This window comes from Pteropus medius, unplaced genomic scaffold (genome assembly GCF_902729225.1).
Source record: "Pteropus medius unplaced genomic scaffold, Ma_sr-lr_union100, whole genome shotgun sequence".
Classification (NCBI taxonomy): Eukaryota; Metazoa; Chordata; class Mammalia; order Chiroptera; family Pteropodidae; genus Pteropus; species Pteropus medius.
Window position 1 is genome coordinate 16,372,607 of NW_024342471.1, and position 22,257 is coordinate 16,394,863.

A 22,257-nucleotide genomic window follows, 5' to 3' on the forward strand; every position below is an offset into this window, starting at 1 on the left:
CCAGTCTAGGAATCCCGTGTGTGATTGGACATAACCGTGAGGGGTCGGATCCCCGAGACTGGATAATTAGGGCTGAGTGTCATTTCCCCTCTGTCAAATAGCGAAGACTCCCGCAGTCGGTTTGACTGACTTAAGCCTAGGGCTCCCCCTGAGCTCCATTGCCGGCAACCTAGCTGGGGCCGACCCTGAAAGCATCCTGGGTCCGCGCCAGCCTGTAGACCCTCATAGTGTGACCTCTGACCCCTGTTCTTGATCTTGGGGCTAGCCCCTGGTGTGGGCTGAGGAGGCGGCCATGGAGCTGGGCAGCTGCTTCGAGACCTACGAAGACTTCAAGAAGTCCTTCAGCGCCTACAAAAAGGAGAACAAGTGCTCCTTCATTCTCAGGGACCGCGTCTCCGTCCGCTTCCACAACCTCAACCATGGCACCTCCATCCGTGAGGACATCCTGTAAGGGCGGGGCAGGGGCAGGGCAGAAGGGTGGGGAGGAAGCTGGACAGTCCTCAGGAGGGCGGCCTGGAGGAGGAGGGAGTGCAGTTGGGCCCTCGTTTCTGTGAACATTCAACAGGCATTCACTGAGCACCAGCTGGGTGCCTGGTTGGAAAGAGAGCAAAACCTCCACAGCCATCAATGTTGTACACCCGCTTCACCTTCACTCATTCACACTCCTTCATTCACATTTTTTCCGGAATTCATAACTGTAATTTATCCCATTTTCTGAGTACCTGCAGTATCCCAGACACAAAATATGGCCTTCACAAATGATAAAAATGCCTTCGCGATCATTTCCTTCATCAGTCTCCTCTTTACAAAGCAGTAACACGATCAATTGTTGGTTGGTTGGTTGGTTGGTTGGTTGGTTCATTCATTCATTCATTCATTCATTCATTTGTTTCCTAAATAGTTCTTGAGCTCCTGAGATAAAAACCCGGTTTTCAAACACTTCCCATGTCCTAGGCAGCGTTCTCTAGTCTGTGTAGGCTTTACCCCACAGGACTGTATTGAGAATTATAGATAAATGTTATTTTTCCCATTTGAGAAAACAGGCTTAGAGGCTAAGATAAGGGTTGAAAACTCAAATGCCTTTAGGGCTGAGGCGAAACAGCCCAGTCAAAGAAAGTGTAATTTTAATTTCACTATAAGAAAAAAGAATGATGAAATTACCACCAACACCAGGTCTTTGTGCTGGGGACAACAGAAGTGCGAATGGAGTAATATGGAGAGCAGGCCCCATCTCATCAACTCCAGCTGATGGCTACCATGTGAAAATGAAGATCCAGTGTTGCCAGAATTTGGGGCAAGACAAGTCAGAAATCCAGGCTTTATGTGAATTCGTCCACTTTTTAAAAATTAAAAATTCAAATTCGAACACACATAATGTGGGCCAACTGTGAGTGTCAAAGTACATCTGAGTTTGAGATCTGTGGGTTGAGATGTTTGGCCAAAGGTCTCATCTAGGGAGGCAGGATATATGTTCTTTTCCCTACTCCGAAGTCCAGTGCTATCCTGGGTACAGACAACAGAAGGATGGATAAGTAACCAACCTACCCTCAAAGATCTTAAGATAGGATAGAGTTGGATTCAGGTAAATTGACTAGTATGTGCTTTAAAAGAGATGTGTAGAGGAAGAAGTGACAAATGCTTGGGAAGTAGAGAAAGACTTCATGCTGGAAGTAATGGTTTCTGTTGGGCCATGAATGAATGGAAAGGGCTAGAATAGGAGTTCAGTGGTTAATTATCAAGTAGCATGGAGGAGTTTGACCAGAAGGAGCTATGCAAAATGAGCTATGGAGGTACAGATATGTGAAAGAAGGTAGCATGTTTGAGAAACTGTGTGGGATACCATACTTGGCAAGAGATGAAGTCAGCTGCAGTTTACCTAAAGGGTTTTTAGGTATCATTGTGAGGTATTTGGACTTTATCCTATGACCAATAGCATCTTTCTAAACAGTGAGACTAATACAAAAAAAAGTCCTGCTCTTGAGATGCTTAGTCTAGTTCAAATAAATGCAGTGCCTCCCATGTCCCTCAGAATGAAGTCCAAGACCATTAACTTGGCTTGGCAGACCATCTGACCCTTCTGATCTCTCCATCTTGTGCTGTGTGTCCATCCATAACCGGTCTGCTCCACACTCATCCCCTGTCACAAGCCCACAACTTCTTGGTATTTACACTTACCATGTCCTCTGGTTAAAATAACCGTGCCCATCCGCTTAGCTCTTTCCTCAAATGTCAGTTATTTGGCATACTGTCATCTCAGTACTATATATCCTGTACTACAATTAACAGTTTAAAATTCAGTTTTAATATTCAAAGAAACCTATTTTAGACCCAATCTAAGCAATAAGATGTAAGAAGTAACAGTATAGTGCCCCCCAAGTGGTATATATTTATAAATAACTATTAAAATAAATATTCTTGTGCAAGCTGAGGTCATTTTGGACCTCTTGTGGGAAATTTTGTTTTAGCTAATTATTACTTTTCCTTCAGATTTCAGCACATTTTCCAGGAAGGCTTTAACTTCCAGAAGATTGGGTTAGATCCTCTTCTGTGTTCTGACAGCACCTGTTAACAGCTGTCACAGCACCTGTTACTCCTGTTAACGGCATATTGTTGTTTTGGAATACAGTTTACAGAGATTTACATGTGTTGGCTGAGCTCTTCCAGGGAGGGACTCTGGTTCACCATTTTTTGTATTCTACCTGTATAGTCCAAACATCTCACACTTGTACCTAAACACCCTTCAGATGACCATCCCTAGGGTCTAGCACAGGGCTTGGCCCATAGCAGGTATTAAATAATTGCTGAATGAATGAGTCATCAAGTGCTAAACATGCGATTCAGGGTGATTGGTGCTGTAGAGACTCACAAGAGAGAAAAATCAGTTTTCTATTTGCTGCTCTAACAAATCACAATGTAGTGGTTTAAATATAAATTTATTATCTTACAGTTCTGTAAGTTAGAAGTCAGACACAGGTCTCAGTGGGCTAAAATCTAGATATGAGCAGGGCTGCATTTCTTTCTGGAGTCCCTAGAGGAGAGTCCGTTTTCTTGTCTATTCCAAATTCTAGAGTCTGCCTACAATGCTTGGCTCATGGTCCCCTTCCTCCATCTTCAGAGCCAGCAATGGCTGATTCAGTCCTCACATCACTCTCACCTTGTTTCTTGCATCCCATCTTCATCTCCAGCTCCCATCTTCTGCCTCCCTCTTCTACTTTTAGGACCCTGTGATTATGTTAGGCCCACCCAGATAGTCTAGGATAATTTCCTTTTTTAAAAGTCACCTAATTGGCAACCTTAATTCCATCTGCAATCTTAATTCCCCTTCGCCATGTAACCGATCATATTCACAGGGTCTAGAGATTAGGAAGTGGACATCTTTGGGGACCATTCTGCCTACCACAGGAGGATTAACTTCCTGGAGGGAGAAATGGTGTGAGTTAGTACAGATGTTAACATCACGTACTTAGGACAGTGAGGAAACCTGCTGAGCTAGAAGGAAGATTTATGCTGGAGCAGTAGGAAAGGAAATTGGAGGGTCTCAGATAGCGGATTGGAGTGTTGGGATTAGTTGCATTTATTTTTATTCTTGAAGGTTGAACGATTTAAAAAATGAATTCGTTTTTGAGTGGTTAATATAGTCATATAATTTAAAATGTTTTTCAAACCATACAAAAGGGTCTAAAAGTCAGTGTCTTTTCCACTGTGTTATCTGGAGCCAACCACTGTTACCTTGCTAAGATGTGCTGAGCCTGGACAAGCACACCTGTACGTGCATATGCATCTGATGCATCTTCTTTTTCATTTTTTTTTTTAACACAAGTGGCTACATACTATTTATACATGTCATTCTGCATCTTGCTTTTTTCACTTACCACTGTATTTTGGAGATTATTCCATATCACTTAGTCTATTAAAATCAATTGTAAATTTACAATTGATTTTAATAGTTGTTAACTGGAAACAGCTCTATGCTAGTGTCTGGAGATTCAGCGTTGAAAAAAATAAATTGGGCCCCTGCCTTCATGGAGCTTCCCCTCCAGTCAGCGAGACAAATATTAAACTTTAATCACAGAAATAATTATTTCCTTAAAACAGTAGTGAGAACTTCAGTGGAAACGTCTGGAGTGCTGGGTGGCGAATGACAGAACCTGAATCCAGTGGGAAGGGTGGGAACGCCGATTGATGCTCTATACCAGTGCAGGCCCTGGATTTGAAAAAAATAAAGTCATCCCTGACATTTTAGTTTACTGAGCATGTCTACAGCCATGCCACCCTGAACGTGCCCAATCTCATCTGATCTCGGAAGCTAAGCAGGGTCGGGCCTGGTTAGTACTTGAATGGGGGACCACCTAGGAATACCAGGTGCTGTAGGCCTTAAAAAAAAGAAAAGTAGTTTACAGAGCACGTTCACCTTCATCGCACTTGGTCCTCAGAAAAGCCTCGTCAGAGGTAGGTTTCGTTATTCCTGATATGAGCTAATACATGTAAAGCGCTTACCACAGTGCCTAGCACACAGAAAATATTCCATAACTATTACTGCTATTATAATATTATTTTGCAGATAGGGAACCGCACCAAGAGAAGTTAAACGTCAAGAGAACTGTCTCTCCGCTTTACATTAAGGCTCAGTGTGTCGTTTGCTCAAGACACACTTGGACAAAAGGCAAGGGAGAGGATAGCTACAGTAAAGGGAAGGCCAGGAGCAGGGACTGAGGCTGGCAAAAACACCTGGTGTGAACCAGAGAAGTCTGAGTTTGGTCAGTTACAGCCCAGAAAAATGAAAATGGGGAGAAAGGAGGGGCACGTTGGAGCAGCGAGTGGGGTAAGAGTTCAAGAAACTGTAAGAAAGCACCTGGGTGTTAGAACCGAAGGTCTGACCCTACTTAACCCCTGGGTTGTAACAGCTTTTTAATTCCACTTGTTCATTTATTCTTTCCACAAACTTCTAGTAAGGGGTAAAATGTTTACCCCCAGGCATCGAGCTGGAGTGCAAAGATGAGTCGCTTGTGGTCTCTACTCTTGAGGACAGTAGAGGGCTGTGCTAGCTGATGAGGAAGTGAATTCATGTGCCACTCAGGCCTTTAGCAGAGACGGGTTGACTATTCATTGGGATGTTGTGAAGAATATTCTTGGATTTCTTATTGGACACTGGCTTTGTGCAGAGTAGACTATACCGGGCTTTTTGAATGATACATGGTTTGGTGGGATGAGCGTTTCTCTTGTGGGACTGGAGGGTGGGTAGCGGAAGGGTTTTTAGGAGATAATTTAGTAGAATGCAGCTGTTACCCACAACCAGTTTTGCATAATGCTGGTCAACAAGTGAGATAATTTTCACAGTAAGTATTTATGTTAATATCTAAACATAAATAAAGTGAGCTGATCTAAAGAAAACCATTTGAAAATAATTATGCAAATGTTATATGAGTGGCTATGGCAGATATAAAGGTGGTTTGTGATTCCTTGAAGATTAGGAAAAGCTAGCATAATGGTTGTAAGTGAGAGCTCTATAGTCAGAAAGACAGGCTTTGCCCTTGAATTTGGACAAGACTTTTAACCTTTGCCACACAGTTTATTCCTCTGTAAAATGAGGAGGATGTGGTGAAGATTAAATAAGAAAATACATGTAGTGGCTGAAACATAGTGCTCAGTAAATATTTGCCTAAGTTGTAACTGTAGTACATGATAGAGAGTAGTAGGTATTTTTAAGAGCCAAAGAAATGTTCTGTGGGAGTTATCCCTCAGTGACCAAAAGTCCCAGTCAACGGGGAAGTGCTGTGATTTTTACCCAGTTTTCCTTCCCCTATTTGTACATATAGCTGTTGTGGGGCATTTTGTTGTTTTTTGGGGGATCGAAATTCTTTAAATAATCCATAAAGTATTCCAATGTCTCTCTCCATTGCTGTTCAGTGTAGTAGCTACCTTTTTTGAACACTTTTTTGGGATGCATTCCAGACACTCTGCTAAGAACTTTACAGGCATTGTTTTATTTAATCCTCATCACACCCTTTGAACCAAGACCTGTTATCTGAGTTTTCATTTTCCATGTATCCATAGTCACAAAGTTGCATAGGAAAGCAAAAATCATAACACAAAAATCTTGCTAATACATTGGCCACTTATAAAATGAGTCACTACTTAATCATTTCTTCCTGCTTATCCCTACCAGTCCCATCAAAGTAATCAGTTTCTGGCTAATGAATAGATGTGGTAAACATCAGGATAATACAGTGCAAATAAAATTAATTGCAAACTGAAATTACACATCTCCCAAGAGCTGTAGGGACTTGGTGAAGTCCTGAAAGTAATGATAGAGAACTCCTTACATCACCTTCAGCTCTGTACCAATTAACAAACGAAGGGAAATCAACAAGGATGATGATATGAGAGGAACTTGAAAAGCAAAGGATTTGCATAGCAAAAAATTAAATTAGGCCCTTGGGCAACAATGATAAAGCCCAGGAATATTTCGGTAAAACCTTTACATGTTGCAAAAGTGAGACAGGAAATAAAAGTATCTTGTGTTTGGGGAAAATATACCAGGAAAAAAGAAATTGACACTTTAAGTCATTCTTTGATTATTCCAGGAATTGGCATATATTCACCATTATAACATATTTTGTTAAATGTAGTATTAACTTCATAATTTTAGTCTCATTTTTTAAGATAAATTTCCACTCAAATCTTTTTTCTCATTATTTATTATGAAATGTTTCTGGAGATGTTTTTGGCTGCAATTAACTGAAAACCCTGACTCAAAATGCCTTAATTCTTAGAAGCCCAGAGGTGGGCCTTTGAAGGAGATAGATTCAGTGGCCAAGACTTTTTGCTTCTTTCCACTCTGCCATCCTCATGTCTTTGCCCTCAGGATGGCTTCCCACATGGCACAAATGCAGGCATCACATCCAGAAGAAAAAGCCTTCCTTGGTTTCCTGCAGATTTCCTATTATGTCTCTTTGCCCAGAATTGGGCCAGTCTCCTTGCCTGTATCTAATGAGATTACCTTAATTGGCTTAGACTAGGCCTGAAGCCCTAGCTATTTCAGGGAGGAATGGCAAACCAAATAAAGTTGGCTTCTGTTAGGAAGAAAGAAGGAGGCTAAGGGATGTTGGGCAGGCAACCAACAGATTCTGTCACAGCTTTTTAAATAAATTCATTTTTAGTGGTATCGATTATTCTTGGCTCAGGTACTGATTATTCATAAACCGGTATTCTTGTTACCTCCATATTTGTAAATTAGGAATTGGAGGCTTAGAGGAAGTAAAGAGACTTATCCAAGTTCACACAACTAAGTGGTAAAGCTGGAATTTAAATCAGATCTTCTGATTCCGAGTCTCAAGTCTCATTTCTCACTTAAATTATATTGTCTAAAATGGCTTTACTCCACCTATAAAAATCCTATTCATCGCTCAAGGTGCAGTTTACACCCAACAATGACACAAATCTTATGTGAAGTGAATCAAAAGCTTTAGTTAATCTGTCCCAATCCCCACAGGGTGAATGCTATTGGGTTATAAATTTATTGCTTGTACCTCTGTTTAATCATTCTCTGATAACAGAAGCATCCTCTAAGAGACAGGCCTGCGGCTTTCCGCCCTTATCCTGGTTGAGGAATTGGGTCCTCTTGTGTTTATTTTATGTTCTACTCCACCAGGTCAATAAATACAGGTTAAAAGCTTTGAAAAATAATAATATTCTCTTAATCTTGACTTTACTGGCCATCTATTTAATAATCTCTCTGCTCACTAGACTGAGAGTAGAGACTAATTTGTGTCTGTAGCCTTCTGAGCAACTAGTGTTTGGTACATAGTAGGACTTAGTAAATGTTTGAAATTAAACAAAAGACTTATCCAAAGTTACAGTTAGTAAGAGTAATAGTGCTAGGACTAGAAGCCAAGTCATCTGACAGAATCCTCTCGGGGACCTTCCTAGTATGTCGTACAGTCATTCAGTGTATGTGTTTAGAGGACCTAGTCTGTGCCTGGTGCAGGGCCAGGCACTGGGGGGTACCCTGGGGCCACAATACACTGGGGACACAGTTATAAACACCTATAGAGTAGATTGAAGGAAGCAACATTGGCTGACTCTCATTCTCCAGAGTCTGGTTGAATACTCTTAGAAATAAGCACTAAGAGAAATTCAGAAAAGTACATCAGCCCTCCATATCATAGTATGGTATCTGTATCTGCGGTGTATTCAACCAACCACAGATCAAAAATATTTGAAAAAAAAGTTATGTTATTGCTGACATGTACTATGTAGGTTGGCCTATTATACTTGATGGTTGTGTCTATACTGAACATGTACAAATTTTTTTTTCTTGTCATTATTTCCTAAACAGTGTAGTATAACAACTATTTACATAGCATGTACATTGTATTATAGGTAATCTAGAGATGATTTAACGTATACGGGAGGATGTACATAGGTTATCTGCAAATATGATGCCATTTTATGTAAGAGACTGAGCATCTGTAGATCTTGGTATTCTTGAGGTTCCCGGAACCAATCCCCTGCAGATACTGAGGGATAATTGTATAAAACCCTATCCTTATCTTGAAGGGGGTCTATGCTTTAACCTGGGAGACAGAAATACAGATTAAAATAACTACAGCGCTCAAAGAATTCTTACAAAAGAATGTGTGCTTCACTGTATGGAAGTTATATCTTGATTAAAAAAAAGATGGAAGGAAGCAGGAAAAAAAATAACAGAGGCTTCAACCTAGTGCTCATTAAGTTTGAGAGCAATGACCAACGAGGACAGTATGTGTAGAGATCTTTAAGGAATTTATTGAACCTGAATGACCAATATATTGAGAGTCTATTGAGGAGAGTAAAAGGAGAATTCAGAGATAGGAGAGAGATTTTGAAAGAAAGCGGGCAGCATAATGGTTAACTACACTGACTGTAGCCAAGCAGGCTTAGTTCAAACCCCACATCCTTCAGTTTTAGCTAGAGGATTAAATCCCAGATTCTCATCCTTGAGAACCTCTTTAAGCCTGTTTTCCCATCCATAAAATTTGGATGATAGAGCCCTTTTCATAGTATAAAATGATGCATGTTATGGACTTACATGTAGCCTGGCATATATAATTCTTAATATATGTAGTAGTGGTAGGAAAGAATTTAAAAGACTTTTAACATATTGGATATAGATGTGGAGGAGGAGTAATTAAAAAGAATGCCAAGGTTTCCACCCTGGCAGGTGTAGTCATTAATGGAACCAAGAGAGGTACAAAGGGTTTTGTGGTTGGCATTTACCAGTATCTTTTCTTTGGACTAGCTTAACAAACATGTGCTAAGAGCACATAAAGACAATATAATTTGATGAGCTAGAGCTATACTAACATGTTGAGCCAGCAGAAGGGTAGGGCCCAATCTAAAGGCTTGGGAAAGTCTCCCTGGAGAAGGCGATGGGTGTACATTGTCCTAGAGGATGAGTAGTAAGCTCTGAGATGAAGACGGGTGGGAAGGGCATCCAGACAGACAAACATGAGCAAAGGCACAGAGATGAGACACAGCACAGTGAACATGGGAAGCTGTATATAGTTTGTCTTTCTAGGGCATAAAAAACAACAAGATGGTGTGGGGGTAGAAAACGAAGCTGGAGACACGCTGCAGACACACTGGTGACTGCAGAGGCCACACTGCAGTCACTCACCCCTCACTGGCCTTGCCATACTACTGGCTGCTCCAGCCCCTTCCCAGTCCCAAGCTGGAGATGGTGTTGCCACCCCAGCACTGTGCACACAACAGGTGCAGGTATTTTCAGCCCTGGGCCCCTCCACCCTGTTATTGCGGTCCTGGCATATCCTGTTTTTATAAGCTTACCCCACAGGGTGAGCCAACAGGACCAGCTGGATTAGGGTGTTTGGAAAGAGGTTGGTGAGATACTGAGGCTGTGTCACGTCACATCAGGAGCTGAGATTTATTTTCCCCTTCCCTGGTGTTTGGGTTGGGGCAGGGCTCTCCCTGAGGAGGCAGGGATGTGACACATTCCACCCACCAGTGGTCCATTAGTCATTCATCCAGTAGATCTCTAATAAGACTCTGCTAAAGGAATAGCATTGTTAGGTACATGGAATACTCTGCATAAATACCCAGGAGAATGTCACAAGGCATAGGAGCTATGATAATAGTAGCTGACTTTTATTTAGAATGAACAGAAGGCTGAACCAGGCTCTGGGCTAAAATATTATGTCTGTGGCTTATTTAATTCTCATAACAACCCTAATAAGATAGTTTCATTTTATGATGAGGAAACTGCACACAGAGAGATGAAGTGACTTGCCCAAGGTCAAACAACTTCTGAGTGGTAGAATCTGAATTCAAATCCAGCAGTCAGCCTCCAGCATCCCTACTGTCTAACCACTAGGTCTGCTATCTAGAGAATCTGCTAAGCCTTTTATTTTATTTATTTTATTTTTATTTTTAAGAATTTTAAATAAATGCTATGAATTCAGAGAAAGGAGCAATTACTGTGGCTTGAGGGCATCCATAAAGGCTTCCTGGAGAAGTCGGGACCTGATTTGGGCTTTGAAGCTTGGGTTGAATGGGGATAGGAAGAGAAAAAGAGCAGATATTCAACTTAATTACTCTTCTCCTTTAAATCATCACTTTCCACCTAGAATGGCAAAGCCAGCAGGGACTCTAAAGATCATCTAGCCCAGGGTTCGCAAAATCTCTTAGGATGTGGACATTTTTCTTTCATTGAAAGATGAACAGAGATCTTCCCTCTTAGAGAAGAGGCCCAGACACAACCTTACCCCTAAAGGCCATTTTTATCTTTGCTGTCTGGAGGAAGCAAAGGCTCCCAAAAGGCAGGAATGGAGGGGACACTTTAAATAGTAAGTGATCAGCTAGGCGCTCTACTGCGTCATATCTATTTTCCCTTGTGTCTTGCCTCAGAGTGAATTGTTGGCAGCTGCAGATGGGCAACAGAGAGTGAATGAAAGGAGTTGGGGCTTAGAACTGCTGTAGATGAAAATAAAGGGAGTTTTAGTTAGACAGGGTCTTGAAGAGTCGTTTACTTTGGGCCTGGAGAGTGAACTTATATCTTCCTATCCTGCATCCTATATTGTATTGTGGTCTCCAGGAAATAGATCAGCCACTGTAAGTCCCTACAAAGCCTTGTCTTAAAAGAGAAAGGAGATGATGAGCACCTTTCTCATTGTCACCTCTACCTTCCCTAGATATGTGCAGGTGAAATTTGTCTGTATTCGAACCCAGTCAAACAGGAAGAGAACACCAGAGGTGGACATGTGCCCAGCCTACTTGCTTCTGCAGTACAATGAGAAGCTGGATAGGCTATTTATCAGTGAACTCAACACCCAGCATATACATGTTGACTCTAAAACTGCGGGTCCTGGAGGAGACACTGGTGGCAAATTTCAAAAGACAATGTGCCTGCAGAAACCCCAGCCTGCACAGCCCACATTGAAGAAAGATCCTAACGGGGCTGAAAAGTCCCTAGTTGAACCATCATTTTGCTTAGATAAGGTCCAAGCAGCCTCAAAGCCAGAACAGGAGGGCATCACTCCTTCTGACCTGGCCAAGATAGCAAAAGTGATGAAGAACTTTCTTAAGGTAGATGAGGGTTCCATGGCCTCCCTCAGTGTAGGCAACAGCCAAGACCTGGACCGGCTCAGCTTTCAGAGCAGCAAGATGAGCAACCTATTCATCCGCTTCCCAGAAAATCTCTTGCTGCACCGGGTGGAGAATGCCCAGGGCCACATCCTCTATGCTTTCTTGGTGGAAAACAAGGAACGAGAGGGTCAAGTGGTACATTTTGCTGTACTCAAGGCTGAGACAGCCACGTCTGTGGCCAAGATGCTGAGCATCTTCGCCGAGTTCAACTCAGATTGGCCCAAGATCAAGGTGGTCTTTGTGGACCCATCCTTCCCTCATCGAGCCGTCCTGCAGGAGATCTTTCCTGCCGCTCGCATGCTCCTTTCTATCTACCATACAACCCGACTCTTGGAGAAGAAGTTGCATCGTAGTTCGGTAAATCCATCCTTTAAAAATCTCATGAAAGAAGCCCTGCGGGAGGCTGTGTTTGTCACTTCTGATGCCAGCCTGCAAAATCTCTGTCAGATGGCCCAAGCCCTACTAGATGAGGAACTCTTCAGCTTCCTGCAGGCCCACTGGTTCTCTTGTGAACTGCTGTGGTACATGCATGTCAGGAAGGGCCTGCACGCGTGTAACACCTACATGGACAGCCTAGATGTCATCACCAGCAAAGTGTCAAGCCTCTTTCGGGAACAGCAGTCCCTGCTGGACTGCATCCTCCGCTTTGTGGATTACATAGACTTCTTTAATACCAAAGGTGTGAAGAACTTGCCCACAGCTCCTCCCAAGTTAAAGAGAACCCGGCCAGCAAGCATGCCACCAAAGTCCAAGAAGGCTTTTGGAATCTGTGGAGGGAGCCTCACCAGGCTCCCTGTGAAAGAAACAAAGCCATACCCACAGCAGGCACAGTTGCAGCAGGAGCCACAGGTGCAGCTCTCCTGGGGTGGCATGCTGGACACCTTGCACCAGAGTGGCTCTGAACTGGCTTATAAGCTGTGCTATAATGAGTGGGAGGTGGTACAGAACTCTACCCACCTGGTGGACATGGCTGGCTCCTCAGTGGACGTTCAGCTGCTAGAGGACTCTCACCAGGTTAGCAAAGATGGCTGCAGCTGCAGCTGTTCCTTTCAGCAATGGTATCATCTGCCCTGCCGGCACATTTTGGCCCTGCTGCACACCAGCCAGAAGCCCGTGGGTGAAACCATGGTGTGCCGCCGGTGGCAAAAGAGGTACCAGCACCTCCTGGGGCCCAGTGGGGAGCTCCGGGACCCTGTTGTGGTCCTAAACACAGGCCAGCCTGGGAAGCAAGGACGGAATGACATGATTCAGGACCTAAGCAGGGAGCTAGCAAACCTGCTAATGCAGAGTGAGGGACCAGAGCTGGAGGAGCGCTTTGGCACCCTGCACAAGATTGTCGACATCTGGGCAGACCCTTACCAGCCACCTGAGCCCACTCAGCAGTCAGAGGACTTCAAGGATGTGGGCCACCTTCCTTTTCTCTGGGGAAAGCAGGAGGAAGGCGATGGGCTCCCTCTTGCTGGATCTACGATTCATGATTGAAACACTTGGGCTGGCACATTAGACCACAAACCCCTTTTTTTAGAGGTCTGAAAGCTTGTGGTGGCCAGGACATGCTTGGGGAGCAGCATTTTAACCACCAATGTCGTCCTAGGTAGGGCTAGGAAGAACGTTATCCTAAGAAAAAAAAGAATCCTACCATGTGACAGTCCTTTGAATTTGCCCCTTTTCTGCTCTACTTTTAGCATTCCTCCGGAGCCTCATTCATTGTTCAAGGCCAAAGTTGTCTCCATGATGAAAGGTCATCCCTCTTTCTGCCCCAACTCTTGAGATCAGATCTTATTCACTTTACAGAGATGAACCCCTGTCCCAGAATGGGGTGAGACAAAATGGACCTGGTAAAAGGGTCTGTTTTAAGGGACAAAGGGAAGGAGGGTAATCCTTGGTTGTTGCTGCTCTTTACAAAGAATCTGTTATTTGTATCTATTTTTAATCATATTAAATAAAAGTTGTTTTTTGTTTTTTGTTTTTTAAATAAAATCAAATAAGCCAGGGAAACGTGTGTTGAATGAACAGGGAAGGAATCTAATGGGGTTTGTAAAGGAAAACAGAACCTGATGCCTCAAGTTCAAAGATTTAACAATACATCACTTAGTACAGCCTTCCTCTCAGCCAAGCCTTCAGCATTGATTTCAGGATGCCTCGTATTCTAGCATGAGGTGGCCACATAGGGAAGAAACCTGAATCCTGGACTCCACAGCCTGCAGCTTGCTGGGGGACTATGGGAAAAATCCTAATTTTTTTGACCCCGTTTTCCTCATCTGCAAAAACTAGTGTGTTGGCCTGTTCTAGTTTCAGTTTCCCCTCTAGATTTTTATAAACAGAACATTTTCGCTGCACTTTATAAGTATCAGCACTGCCTTTTGTTATTGCTAGCTGGTAATCTTAATCATCTAGAGCCTGGTAGCCACCCAGCTTCCCAAGATGCCATCTTCAGGGAAACTGAGGTCAAAAAATGTCAGTCTCGGTTCTTGCAGCAGCTCACCATGACCTTAAACAAATCACAGCACCATTATAGATCTCTTTCTGTAAAATACTGGGAGGGGTTGGCTGGGCAACACCAAGCTCTCTCAAAACGATCTGTAGTTCCTCAAATCCGAGGGTTGGGCCCCTGACCTTTGACCCAGAGGCAGAATTTGAGACCTGGGCCTCAGTTTCCCCAAGGCGGAAGACGCAGTGCAACTATATAGGCACCCTTTCCTCTCCCGCCCCCCGGTGTTTGGAATTTAATCAAAAAAGAAAAAAAAAATGAAACACTGCTATTTTATTTTCCTTTTCGTTTTCGACCTCTGTGGGAGTTTCCATAGTAACACGCCCTTCCAGCTGTCTCCGTTGATGGGAGGTCCCAGAGTTCCAGCCTCAGGAATCGGACTCCCCCTGGATGCAAATGTCCTCAGGCTTTCATTGGCTACTGCCAGCCGAGCCCCTCATAACCCTGGTAACAGCACCGCCTACAAGTCTCCGGGCCACGATTGGTCTGGGCATCAAAGACCTAACACGAGCTCCTCAGGTCATTGGCTCGAGTCTAGGAAACTGGCGCCGCGGTTGGTGAGCCTAGAGGTCAGTCAGAGTCAGAAACTGGCTCAAATAGGGAGCAATGGCGATAGAGCCAGGCTATGGGTGAGTGATTTCGAAAGGAGTGGAGATGTGACGACTACCATCAGCCCTGAGACAGCTCCCAAAGGGGTGGGAGGTTGACATCTGGCTCCGGTCGGACTCTGTACGGGGTGGTCAGACATCAGCATTCTCCCAGCCCGGATAGAGGTGAGAAGTCAGAGGCCCTGTCCTCTCTCTGTCCCTGGTATTTGGACCACAGATACTTTGGAAAGCAGTCAAGATCCCAAGCCAAAAATACTCTGCGTCTGGCTGCTTACAGAATAATGGTGAGCAAGTCACTTAACATCTTTGAGTCTCAGTTTCTCATCTGCAAAATGGAGACGATAACCCGTTGTCAAATAGAGGAAACATTTGACTAGAACTTTGCAGTTAATAGAGGGATTTCCAAAGAGGCAGGAGAAGCAATGCACGTTTGTTAATCTGTTTTATGGTTGAAGAGACTGAGGCTCAGAGGGTGTCACTGACTTGCCCAAGGTCACACAGCAAGTTTGGGGCAATTGCACGTTCTCTTATATATACCAGAACCAGATGAAAGAATGGATGACAAGAAGTAATTTACCAAAATTAAGTGCTGTACAAATATTTGAAATGCTATTTTTAAATAAAAGACTATGTGCAGCTCTGGCCTTCACACCCATTTAGATCTTGCAGAACCAAATCTTTCCAAAGCTGGCTTATCAATTAGGTCTCAGCTTCAATGTCATCCTCCTCTCCTCCAGAGAGAACTCCCCTGAGCTAAAGTATCCCTCCCTTCCCCAGTTTACTCTCTACCTGTTTACCTAGTTTTGTGGTCTTTATAACCTTCATTATCTGATACACCCTTGTTTATTTGTTTACGTGTTTATTGTATATCTCTCCCAGAACAGTGCTGATACATAGTTAGTGTTCAATAAATATTGTTTGGGTGAATATTTGAAGAGCTAAGCCCCTACTTTCTCCTTAAACCTCTGTTCCTCTCCATAGGCTTATCTTTGGAACAAGATCTGGGAACTACAGTCCAGCCTCAAGCTTCAACTTAGTTTGAGCTTGAGAGACTGAGAGGCTCCTCCTGGGCAGCTTTGCAGAGAAGTATTTGACCTTGGCATTTAGACATCTCCCATCTCCCTCATGGCCCTGACCATGCTGAATGAGCTCCTGATTGAGGACCCAAGCCCACCTATGCTGCTATACCAGGTTAGTAAGACTGCCAAGTTAGATACTTTGAACTATCAGAGCTGCTTTATGCAGGGAGTCTTTGCCCATTTCCCCGAGATCTTATTTATCCATCGGACCTATAACCCAAGGGGCAAGGTGTTATATACCTTCCTGGTGGATGGCCCTCGAGTGCAGTTGGAGGGTCATCTTGCCCGGGCAGTCTACTTCGCCATTCCTGCCAAAGAGGATGCTGAAGGCCTGGCCCAGATGTTCCAGGTATTCAAGAAGTTTAACCCAGCCTGGGAGAGAGTCTGTACCATCCTGGTGGATCCCTACTTCCTCCCTCTGCCCACCCTGGCTATGGAGTTCCCCGCAGCTGAAGTCCTGCCCTCAGCCTTCCACATCTGTAAGTTCCTCCAGGGCAAGTTCTATCAGCTTTCCCTCGAGCCGCCTGTGGAGCAGGTGCTCCTGACCTCCCTGCAGAGCACAATGTGCTCGGCCACTGCTGGCAACCTGAGGAAGCTGTATACACTCCTGAGCAACTGCATCCCCCCGGACCAGCTGCCCAAGCTTCACTCGTACTGGCTGCTCGATGACCGCATCTGGCTGGCCCACCGCTGGAGAAGCCAAGCTGAGAGCAGCCAATATTTCCAGGGCTTGGAAGTCACCACCCGAGTCCTCAGCCAATTCTTTGGCACCACCCCATCTGTGGAACAAGGCATGACCTCCCTGCTCCGATACATACAACAGAACTCTGGAAACAAGGCAAGCTTCAGCCTGGGCCTGAGTCTTCAGAGCAATTGTGCCCTCTCAGACGTCAGCCCCCAAAGCCCCAAAGTGGAGCAGTTGGTAGAAGCCTGCATCCAGCACTCTCTCAATACCATCTGCACTGGGCCAGCAGCCCAGCTCTGCCTGGGCGAGCTTGCTGTAGTCCAGAAATCTGTGCACCTCATTGGCTCTGGCTCAGAAAAGGTGAACATACAGATCATAGAGGACACCCACAGGGTGCAGCCCCAGCCCCCTGCCACCTGTACCTGCTACTTCAACCAGGCCTTCCACCTGCCCTGCCGCCACATCCTAGCCATGCTCAGTGCCCACCACCAGGTGCTCCAGCCCAACATGCTACCACCTCAGTGGACAGCAGGCTGTGCTGCCAGTCTGGATGGCATCCTGGACAGCAAGTGGAGTGAGACCCTGGATAAGCACTTAGCCGTGGCTCTCCTCACTGAGGAGGTGGGTCAGCTCTTGCAGCACTGCAGCCAGGAGGAGTTTGAACGGCGGTACAGCACTCTGCGGGAACTAGCCGACAGCTGGATCGGCCCTTATGAGCAGGTCCAACTGTGATTACCCTCAGTGCCCAGAGATGCCCATACACGTCCACACATTCACATCCACTCCTACAGACACATCCACACACACACTGTTGTACTTTCATGGGCCCTCCTTCCAGGAAGGGACAGGGGTCTTCTATTCTACTGCAGCCTACTGCCTACAGTCTAGTTCCCTAAGACTGGTGTCAGCAGAGGGCCCAACAGTTAGTATTTTAGACTTTGCTGGCCACATACAGTCTGTTGTATATTCTTTTTTTTTTTTATAACCTTTTTTTTCAAAAGGTAAAAACCATTCTTAGTTCAAAGGCCTTACATACACAGTTGACCCCTGCTCTAAGATAAGAGACATAAGACATGGGCAGAGATCAAGGTCTGGGATAACAGCTTCCCGGGTCATGAGATGACTCACCTGACCCACAGAGGAAGAGGCCCCTCAGGAGGTGGTTCGGCCAGGTTCCCAGCCTTTTTACCTCTTACCCCCATCCTGAGCTCATTAAAGTTGAATGTTGCTTACTCCAGCACTTGTCTAGTTTTTTGTCTTGTGGAAGGCACTTTAGGAAATATTACAGAAAGAACAGACTTTGGGGTCTGACACTACATGCAAATCCTGGTTTTTATCTGCCTGATTTTTGAGGCCTGGTTCTGCCTTTTACTAGCTATGGGACTTCAGGCAAGTCACCTCTCTAAGCCCCACTTTGTTTATCTGTAAAAACAGAGATCCTCATAGCACTGGTAAGATTCAAGGAGAGTGGGCATGTAATGCACCTGACACCCAGGTGCTCAAATAAGTGTTAATTTTCCTTCATGCCTGTGGCCCCATCACATGCCCTCAGCAGGCTGGGAAATGTTAAGGCAAGAGGAGAACTCACATTGCCTAGGACTTTGTACAAGAAATTTTGATCAAGTCTCAATGCAAATGAAGCCCCTCCTCTCCAAGCAGGGCCCCCTACTTAGAATTTCCATTATAACTACTCTGATAAGACCTGTCTTCTGGTTTAGTGGTATCTGGAGAAACTTCCTGGGGTCTGGGCCCTAATAAAGGACTGATGTTCATCAGAGTGGCTCAAACAACCACCCTAATCCCCATCTTTGCCATAGGCACCCCCAACCCTGTCTGCCCAAAAACCATACGGAGAAGCCACCCTCTGTGTCTGGTGCTATTTCATCCAGCTACAAGCAGGAGCCAGGAGGCTGGCCCCTCCTGGAACTCACTAGGGGCATTTGCCCAGAGGCTGTGTGGGCATGTGCCTGCTCCCACTGCGCCCCCTCCACAGCCCCGTCTGGCTCCGGATGGGCCATCATGAAAGCTTGAGCCGCCCGGATCAGGTCCTCTTCCCGCAGGCCTGGGACGGGCACGGTGGGGATGCCGGCGATCATCATGGCCAGGGTAAGGATGCAGATGTCAGGATGGGAGCTGGCCTCCTTCCCCCCTGCCTCAGAGGACATCAGTGGAACCCCTGGTGGCAGCCCACACATCAGCAGGGTCCCAGGCCTGCTGGGGCCACCCAGGTGCGGAGCTCTGCTTCTGGAGCAGCCATCCTCCCAGCCCAAGCTCTCTGGCTGCCTCACGGGGAATTTTTGGCAGTATCGGCTGTATTCCTTCTGCCGCAGTGTCTCCCAGCTAGCCCCCCCAGGGCAGCCCCTGGCTTCCGGCACTGCCAGGGCTGGGCCCCAGGCCTGGGCAGCAGGTGCCACCTGCTCAGCTTTCTGGCTCAGTGGGCCTAGTCCACCAGAAGCCACCACCACTGGCTCTACAGGACTATAGAGGCCAAGGGACGAGCCTGGAGAAGCAGCCCCACCTGCAGAGACAGGAATGAGATGGAACGTTATTCTTGGTCTCTCTGAGGAGGAGGCCCTGAGGGGCAGGGCACAGGAGCAGAGCACTGGGAACTAGAACAATTGAGAGCAGCCCAAGAGGGCTGTCCAGCGATTGGGAACTAGGTTTTACTCATATCCACACCCCCGGTCCCCAACACTAAGTGATGGAGTGTTTGTTGAATTAATGAATGAGAAAGTAGGTAGCTATTGGCAAGCATTTTGGGAATGGCTTTTCTTTGAAGAGAATTGACTCCAGGGCCAGCCCCCAAATGGCCAGCAGAACCTCCACCTCCCCGGAGCCCAGAAGCAAGTTCTCAAGGGGAAGTTGTGGTACCCACTCTAGTTCCAGGAGCCCCTCTCACCTTGGCAGGAAGGCAGAAGACCCGGATGAGTTTGTAGAGACATGAAATAGGACATGACTGCCCAAAGCCGCTGTTTGTGAGGGAATAGTCATCTGCTTGCTATCCCACCCTCTCTACCCTTCTAGAATGTCGCTTCACAGTCCCTCCCCTTTACACCTGGAACCCACATCACAGCATTGACCTGTTCATTCTAGAACCTCTATATGACAATGGGATGGGGTTAAAAGAGCACTGGACCAGGTCATTCTATGTTCTTGCCTTTACCTTGGGCAAGTCACCTGGACAGCTGAGATACAAATAATGGAGTCTAGTGCTTTGTGCCCTATAGTGTAAGAGAAGGAACACTCTGCATTCATTCGTTGCTATGGACCTTGGACAAATACTTTCCTAGCTTTGAGCTTTGGTTTCCCATCTGCCAAAAGAAATAGTTGGTCCAGAGCTCTGGTTCTCATACTTGGCTGCACATTAGATTCTCTTGGGGGCTTTTAAAAATCCTGATACCTAACCTCATCCCAGACCAATTAAATCAGAATCCTAGGGTCAGACCCAGTTATCAGTATTTTTTTAAAGTTCCTCAAGTAGTTATATTATGTGCCAAAGCTGAGACCTCTGTTCTAGGGAAATGTTTATCAACCCTGGCTGTACATTGAAATCTCTAGGCTGTACATTGAAATCTCTAGGCCTAATCTTCCAACAAATCTAGTGAGAATCTCTGGAGATAGAGCCTGCGGCATCAGCACTTTAAGTATCCCAGATAACTGGTGAGTAGCCAGGCTAGGAACCACAAGTCTAGGTGACATCTAAAATGTTCTCTCCTGCTTTCATCTACTGACCTATAGTGATTCTAAAAGTGCTCCTCACAGGCTTCAGGGGCAAGGAGACCCTCCAGTGATCAGCATCAGCAACAGCTGTGTTTATTTCCAGTCCTGGCTATCAGCAGTATGGTCAGCTTCAGACCAGACACAACTCTGGGGCCAGGACATGTTCCCAGGCCCTGCTCCAGGGTGGCTGCAGGCCTTCACTCATACTTGCAGAAATCCTTGAGTCCTTTGGGCAGGCGGAGCCCATCAATGGCCAACCGGTGCACCACACTCCTCTGGATCACCAGGCGGCACAGAGTCTGCAAGGATGGCACTGTGGAAAGAAGGCTGTCAAAGGCAAAATGAACTGGAGGGTGGGTCTGAGCGGAGACCCGGAAGATCTAGATCTTGGTGCCCCTTTGTCATTAACTTGGGCAATTCCCTTCTGCTCTCTGAGCCTGCCCTGCTTCACGGGGCATTCATGTGGCTGAGGTAAGCACCTCTTTCACAACACTTTCACAATGCTGCAGCCCTATTTCTATTATAACACTCAGCACACTCCCTTCCCCCTCCCTTAGCAGCTTCTGGGGGCAGGGGTAGTGTCTGACGTAGCTGTACAACTCCAGCCTCCAGCACAGGCCTGGCATAGACTGGGTTCCAGTTCACTGAATTAATAAAATGTGATCGGAGATCTAACTAAAGGACTTACCAGGGCCATAATGAATCAGGCCTCAGGACTGAGAAACTCTCAGTCTGGGGGCTGTGATGCCTTTAAATTGGTATACCCTAATCTACGAGCATGTGTCTGTGAAAAGCACACAATTCTCCAAGAGGCCTAGAATCTAAAGTCAGGTTAGAATCCCTGGCCTGGGTTAATATAGAAAATATTGTCAAAGCCAGAAGGGAAATTGGAGGGCATCCTCATCAATCACAGTCAAAGGTAAACTGACACCCAGAGCCAGGGAGTGACTTGTCCAAAATCACAAGCAGAGCCAGAATTTGAAATCAGATTCCCCAGCTTCTAAATTAATGCTGCACAGACCAAGGCCTTGCTATCTGGCTTGGAAGCCTAGCAAGTTTCTGTCCCCACACTGGACCAGGAGGGGTCGCTGCCCAGGGGAGGGGATACCTACAGCCATACTCAAGCTGGACCAGGCGCACGCTCTTGGTGGAGGCAAACACGTCCACTACTGCATAGAGGGGCTGGGCGACTGGGAGCCCCCGGGCGCTAGGGCCCATGTCTTCGCCGTTGATGACGATGTGCATGTCAGCTGTGCCATCCGGGCGTGGGCAGAAGAGAACGCCCAGGCGGCTACGGCGCGCGGTCGGAGGCAGTACGTTCAGCTCATAGAGCTGGTCCAAGAGGTGGCTGTAGAGCCCCGGCCGACTGCGGCCCACCAAGCGGTCGCGGGCAATGCGAAACTGCTCAATGCACAGATACGGTTCCACCAGGAGGGCTGGGGGTCGGCTGGGAGCCGCTGCCTCTGCCTCTGGGTGGCCGTCCCGGGGCACGCGGTTGTGATGGCGCGTGATGGCGAAGACCCAGGTGTGGCCGAGGTTGACCAGATCCGGCAGCGAAAACTCGGGCACGGCGGCCAGACTGGCGGGGTCTAGCGCAGTCAGGCCGAGACGCAGGTGGCCGCACCAGCCTAGCTCTTTCTCCTCGATCTCGACCAGGAATATCTGGCCCGGGGCCAGCGGCTCATGACTGAAGCACACGCCGTGGGCGAAGCTCTCCACGCGTGTGGCCCGCGTCCTGGAGGGGTCCACGCGGATGTTGGCACCGTGCACCCGATGAAAGCGGGTTGGAGGGAGTTCGGGGAGCGCGGGTCCCCAGGGCGCACCCAGTTCCACGGGGTCGGAGACAGCAGCCATATCCCCGCCACGAGGCAGGCCCACGGGCGCCAGGGACTATTTTGGGCAGCGGGCTCAGCAGGTGACCGCAGGGGCACCATGTAAGGAATTTCCCCCCGGACTCCCTTCCCCGAGGCTCTGCCCGAGGGTCCTAGCGCCGCTTGCTCAGACATCCCGTCTAGAACAGGGCCCCCAAGG

General features: G+C 46.5%; 4 protein-coding genes and 1 non-coding gene across 8 annotated transcripts; 3 read left to right on the forward strand and 2 right to left on the reverse strand.

Annotated features, from left to right (window-relative positions):
- Positions 1 to 42: 42 nt before the first annotated feature.
- ZSWIM3 (zinc finger SWIM-type containing 3) lies at positions 43 to 13,608 on the forward strand. Its single transcript, XM_039864449.1, has 2 exons — positions 43 to 447; positions 11,190 to 13,608. Exons 1-2 carry the CDS (start codon positions 293 to 295, stop codon positions 13,123 to 13,125), a joined length of 2,091 nt encoding a protein of 696 aa, XP_039720383.1. The 5' UTR covers positions 43 to 292; the 3' UTR covers positions 13,126 to 13,608.
- On the forward strand, positions 4,256 to 4,374 carry LOC120604272 (5S ribosomal RNA). Its single transcript, XR_005653301.1, has one exon. It is a non-coding gene; the product is annotated as a 5S ribosomal RNA (ribosomal RNA).
- Positions 13,609 to 14,261: 653 nt separating the features above from the next.
- Positions 14,262 to 17,743, forward strand: ZSWIM1 (zinc finger SWIM-type containing 1). 3 transcript variants are annotated; one of them, XM_039864454.1, is made up of 2 exons: positions 14,262 to 15,026; positions 15,724 to 17,743. In XM_039864454.1, exon 2 carries the CDS (start codon positions 15,868 to 15,870, stop codon positions 17,236 to 17,238), a length of 1,371 nt encoding a protein of 456 aa, XP_039720388.1. In that variant the 5' UTR covers positions 14,262 to 15,026; positions 15,724 to 15,867; the 3' UTR covers positions 17,239 to 17,743. The 3 variants fall into 3 exon arrangements, with proteins under 3 accessions (XP_039720388.1, XP_039720389.1, XP_039720387.1); XM_039864455.1 differs by having other exon boundaries at positions 14,262 to 14,763; XM_039864453.1 differs by having other exon boundaries at positions 14,263 to 14,907.
- Positions 17,473 to 20,128, reverse strand: SPATA25 (spermatogenesis associated 25). Its single transcript, XM_039864459.1, has 2 exons — positions 19,406 to 20,128; positions 17,473 to 19,024 (listed from the first exon to the last, which is right to left on the reverse strand). Exons 1-2 carry the CDS (start codon positions 19,458 to 19,460, stop codon positions 18,396 to 18,398), a joined length of 684 nt encoding a protein of 227 aa, XP_039720393.1. The 5' UTR covers positions 19,461 to 20,128; the 3' UTR covers positions 17,473 to 18,395.
- A 166-nt stretch (positions 20,129 to 20,294) lies between these two features.
- NEURL2 (neuralized E3 ubiquitin protein ligase 2) lies at positions 20,295 to 22,250 on the reverse strand. Of its 2 annotated transcripts, none has more exons than XM_039864457.1 (2): positions 21,339 to 22,250; positions 20,295 to 20,539 (listed from the first exon to the last, which is right to left on the reverse strand). In XM_039864457.1, the coding sequence occupies exons 1-2, from the start codon at positions 22,078 to 22,080 to the stop codon at positions 20,424 to 20,426; spliced, it is 858 nt and encodes a 285-aa protein (XP_039720391.1). In that variant the 5' UTR covers positions 22,081 to 22,250; the 3' UTR covers positions 20,295 to 20,423. The 2 variants fall into 2 exon arrangements, with proteins under 2 accessions (XP_039720391.1, XP_039720392.1); XM_039864458.1 differs by having other exon boundaries at positions 20,295 to 20,553; positions 21,339 to 22,221.
- Between the last annotated feature and the right edge of the window lie 7 nt (positions 22,251 to 22,257).

Bases quoted from the DNA above. Each gene is read 5' to 3' on its own strand.
- ZSWIM3 (XM_039864449.1), top strand. From the start codon at position 293: ATGGAGCTGGGCAGCTGCTTCGAGACCTACGAAGACTTCAAGAAGTCC. The intron at 448-11,189 runs GTAAGGGCGGGG...TACCTTCCCTAG, and splicing joins TCCATCCGTGAGGACATCCT to ATATGTGCAGGTGAAATTTG.
- ZSWIM1 (XM_039864454.1), top strand. From the start codon at position 15,868: ATGGCCCTGACCATGCTGAATGAGCTCCTGATTGAGGACCCAAGCCCA.
- SPATA25 (XM_039864459.1), bottom strand. From the start codon at position 19,460: ATGTCCTATTTCATGTCTCTACAAACTCATCCGGGTCTTCTGCCTTCC. The intron at 19,025-19,405 runs GTGAGAGGGGCT...CTGTCTCTGCAG, and splicing joins TCTTCTGCCTTCCTGCCAAG to GTGGGGCTGCTTCTCCAGGC.
- NEURL2 (XM_039864457.1), bottom strand. From the start codon at position 22,080: ATGGCTGCTGTCTCCGACCCCGTGGAACTGGGTGCGCCCTGGGGACCC. The intron at 20,540-21,338 runs GTAGGTATCCCC...TTCTTTCCACAG, and splicing joins GGTCCAGCTTGAGTATGGCT to TGCCATCCTTGCAGACTCTG.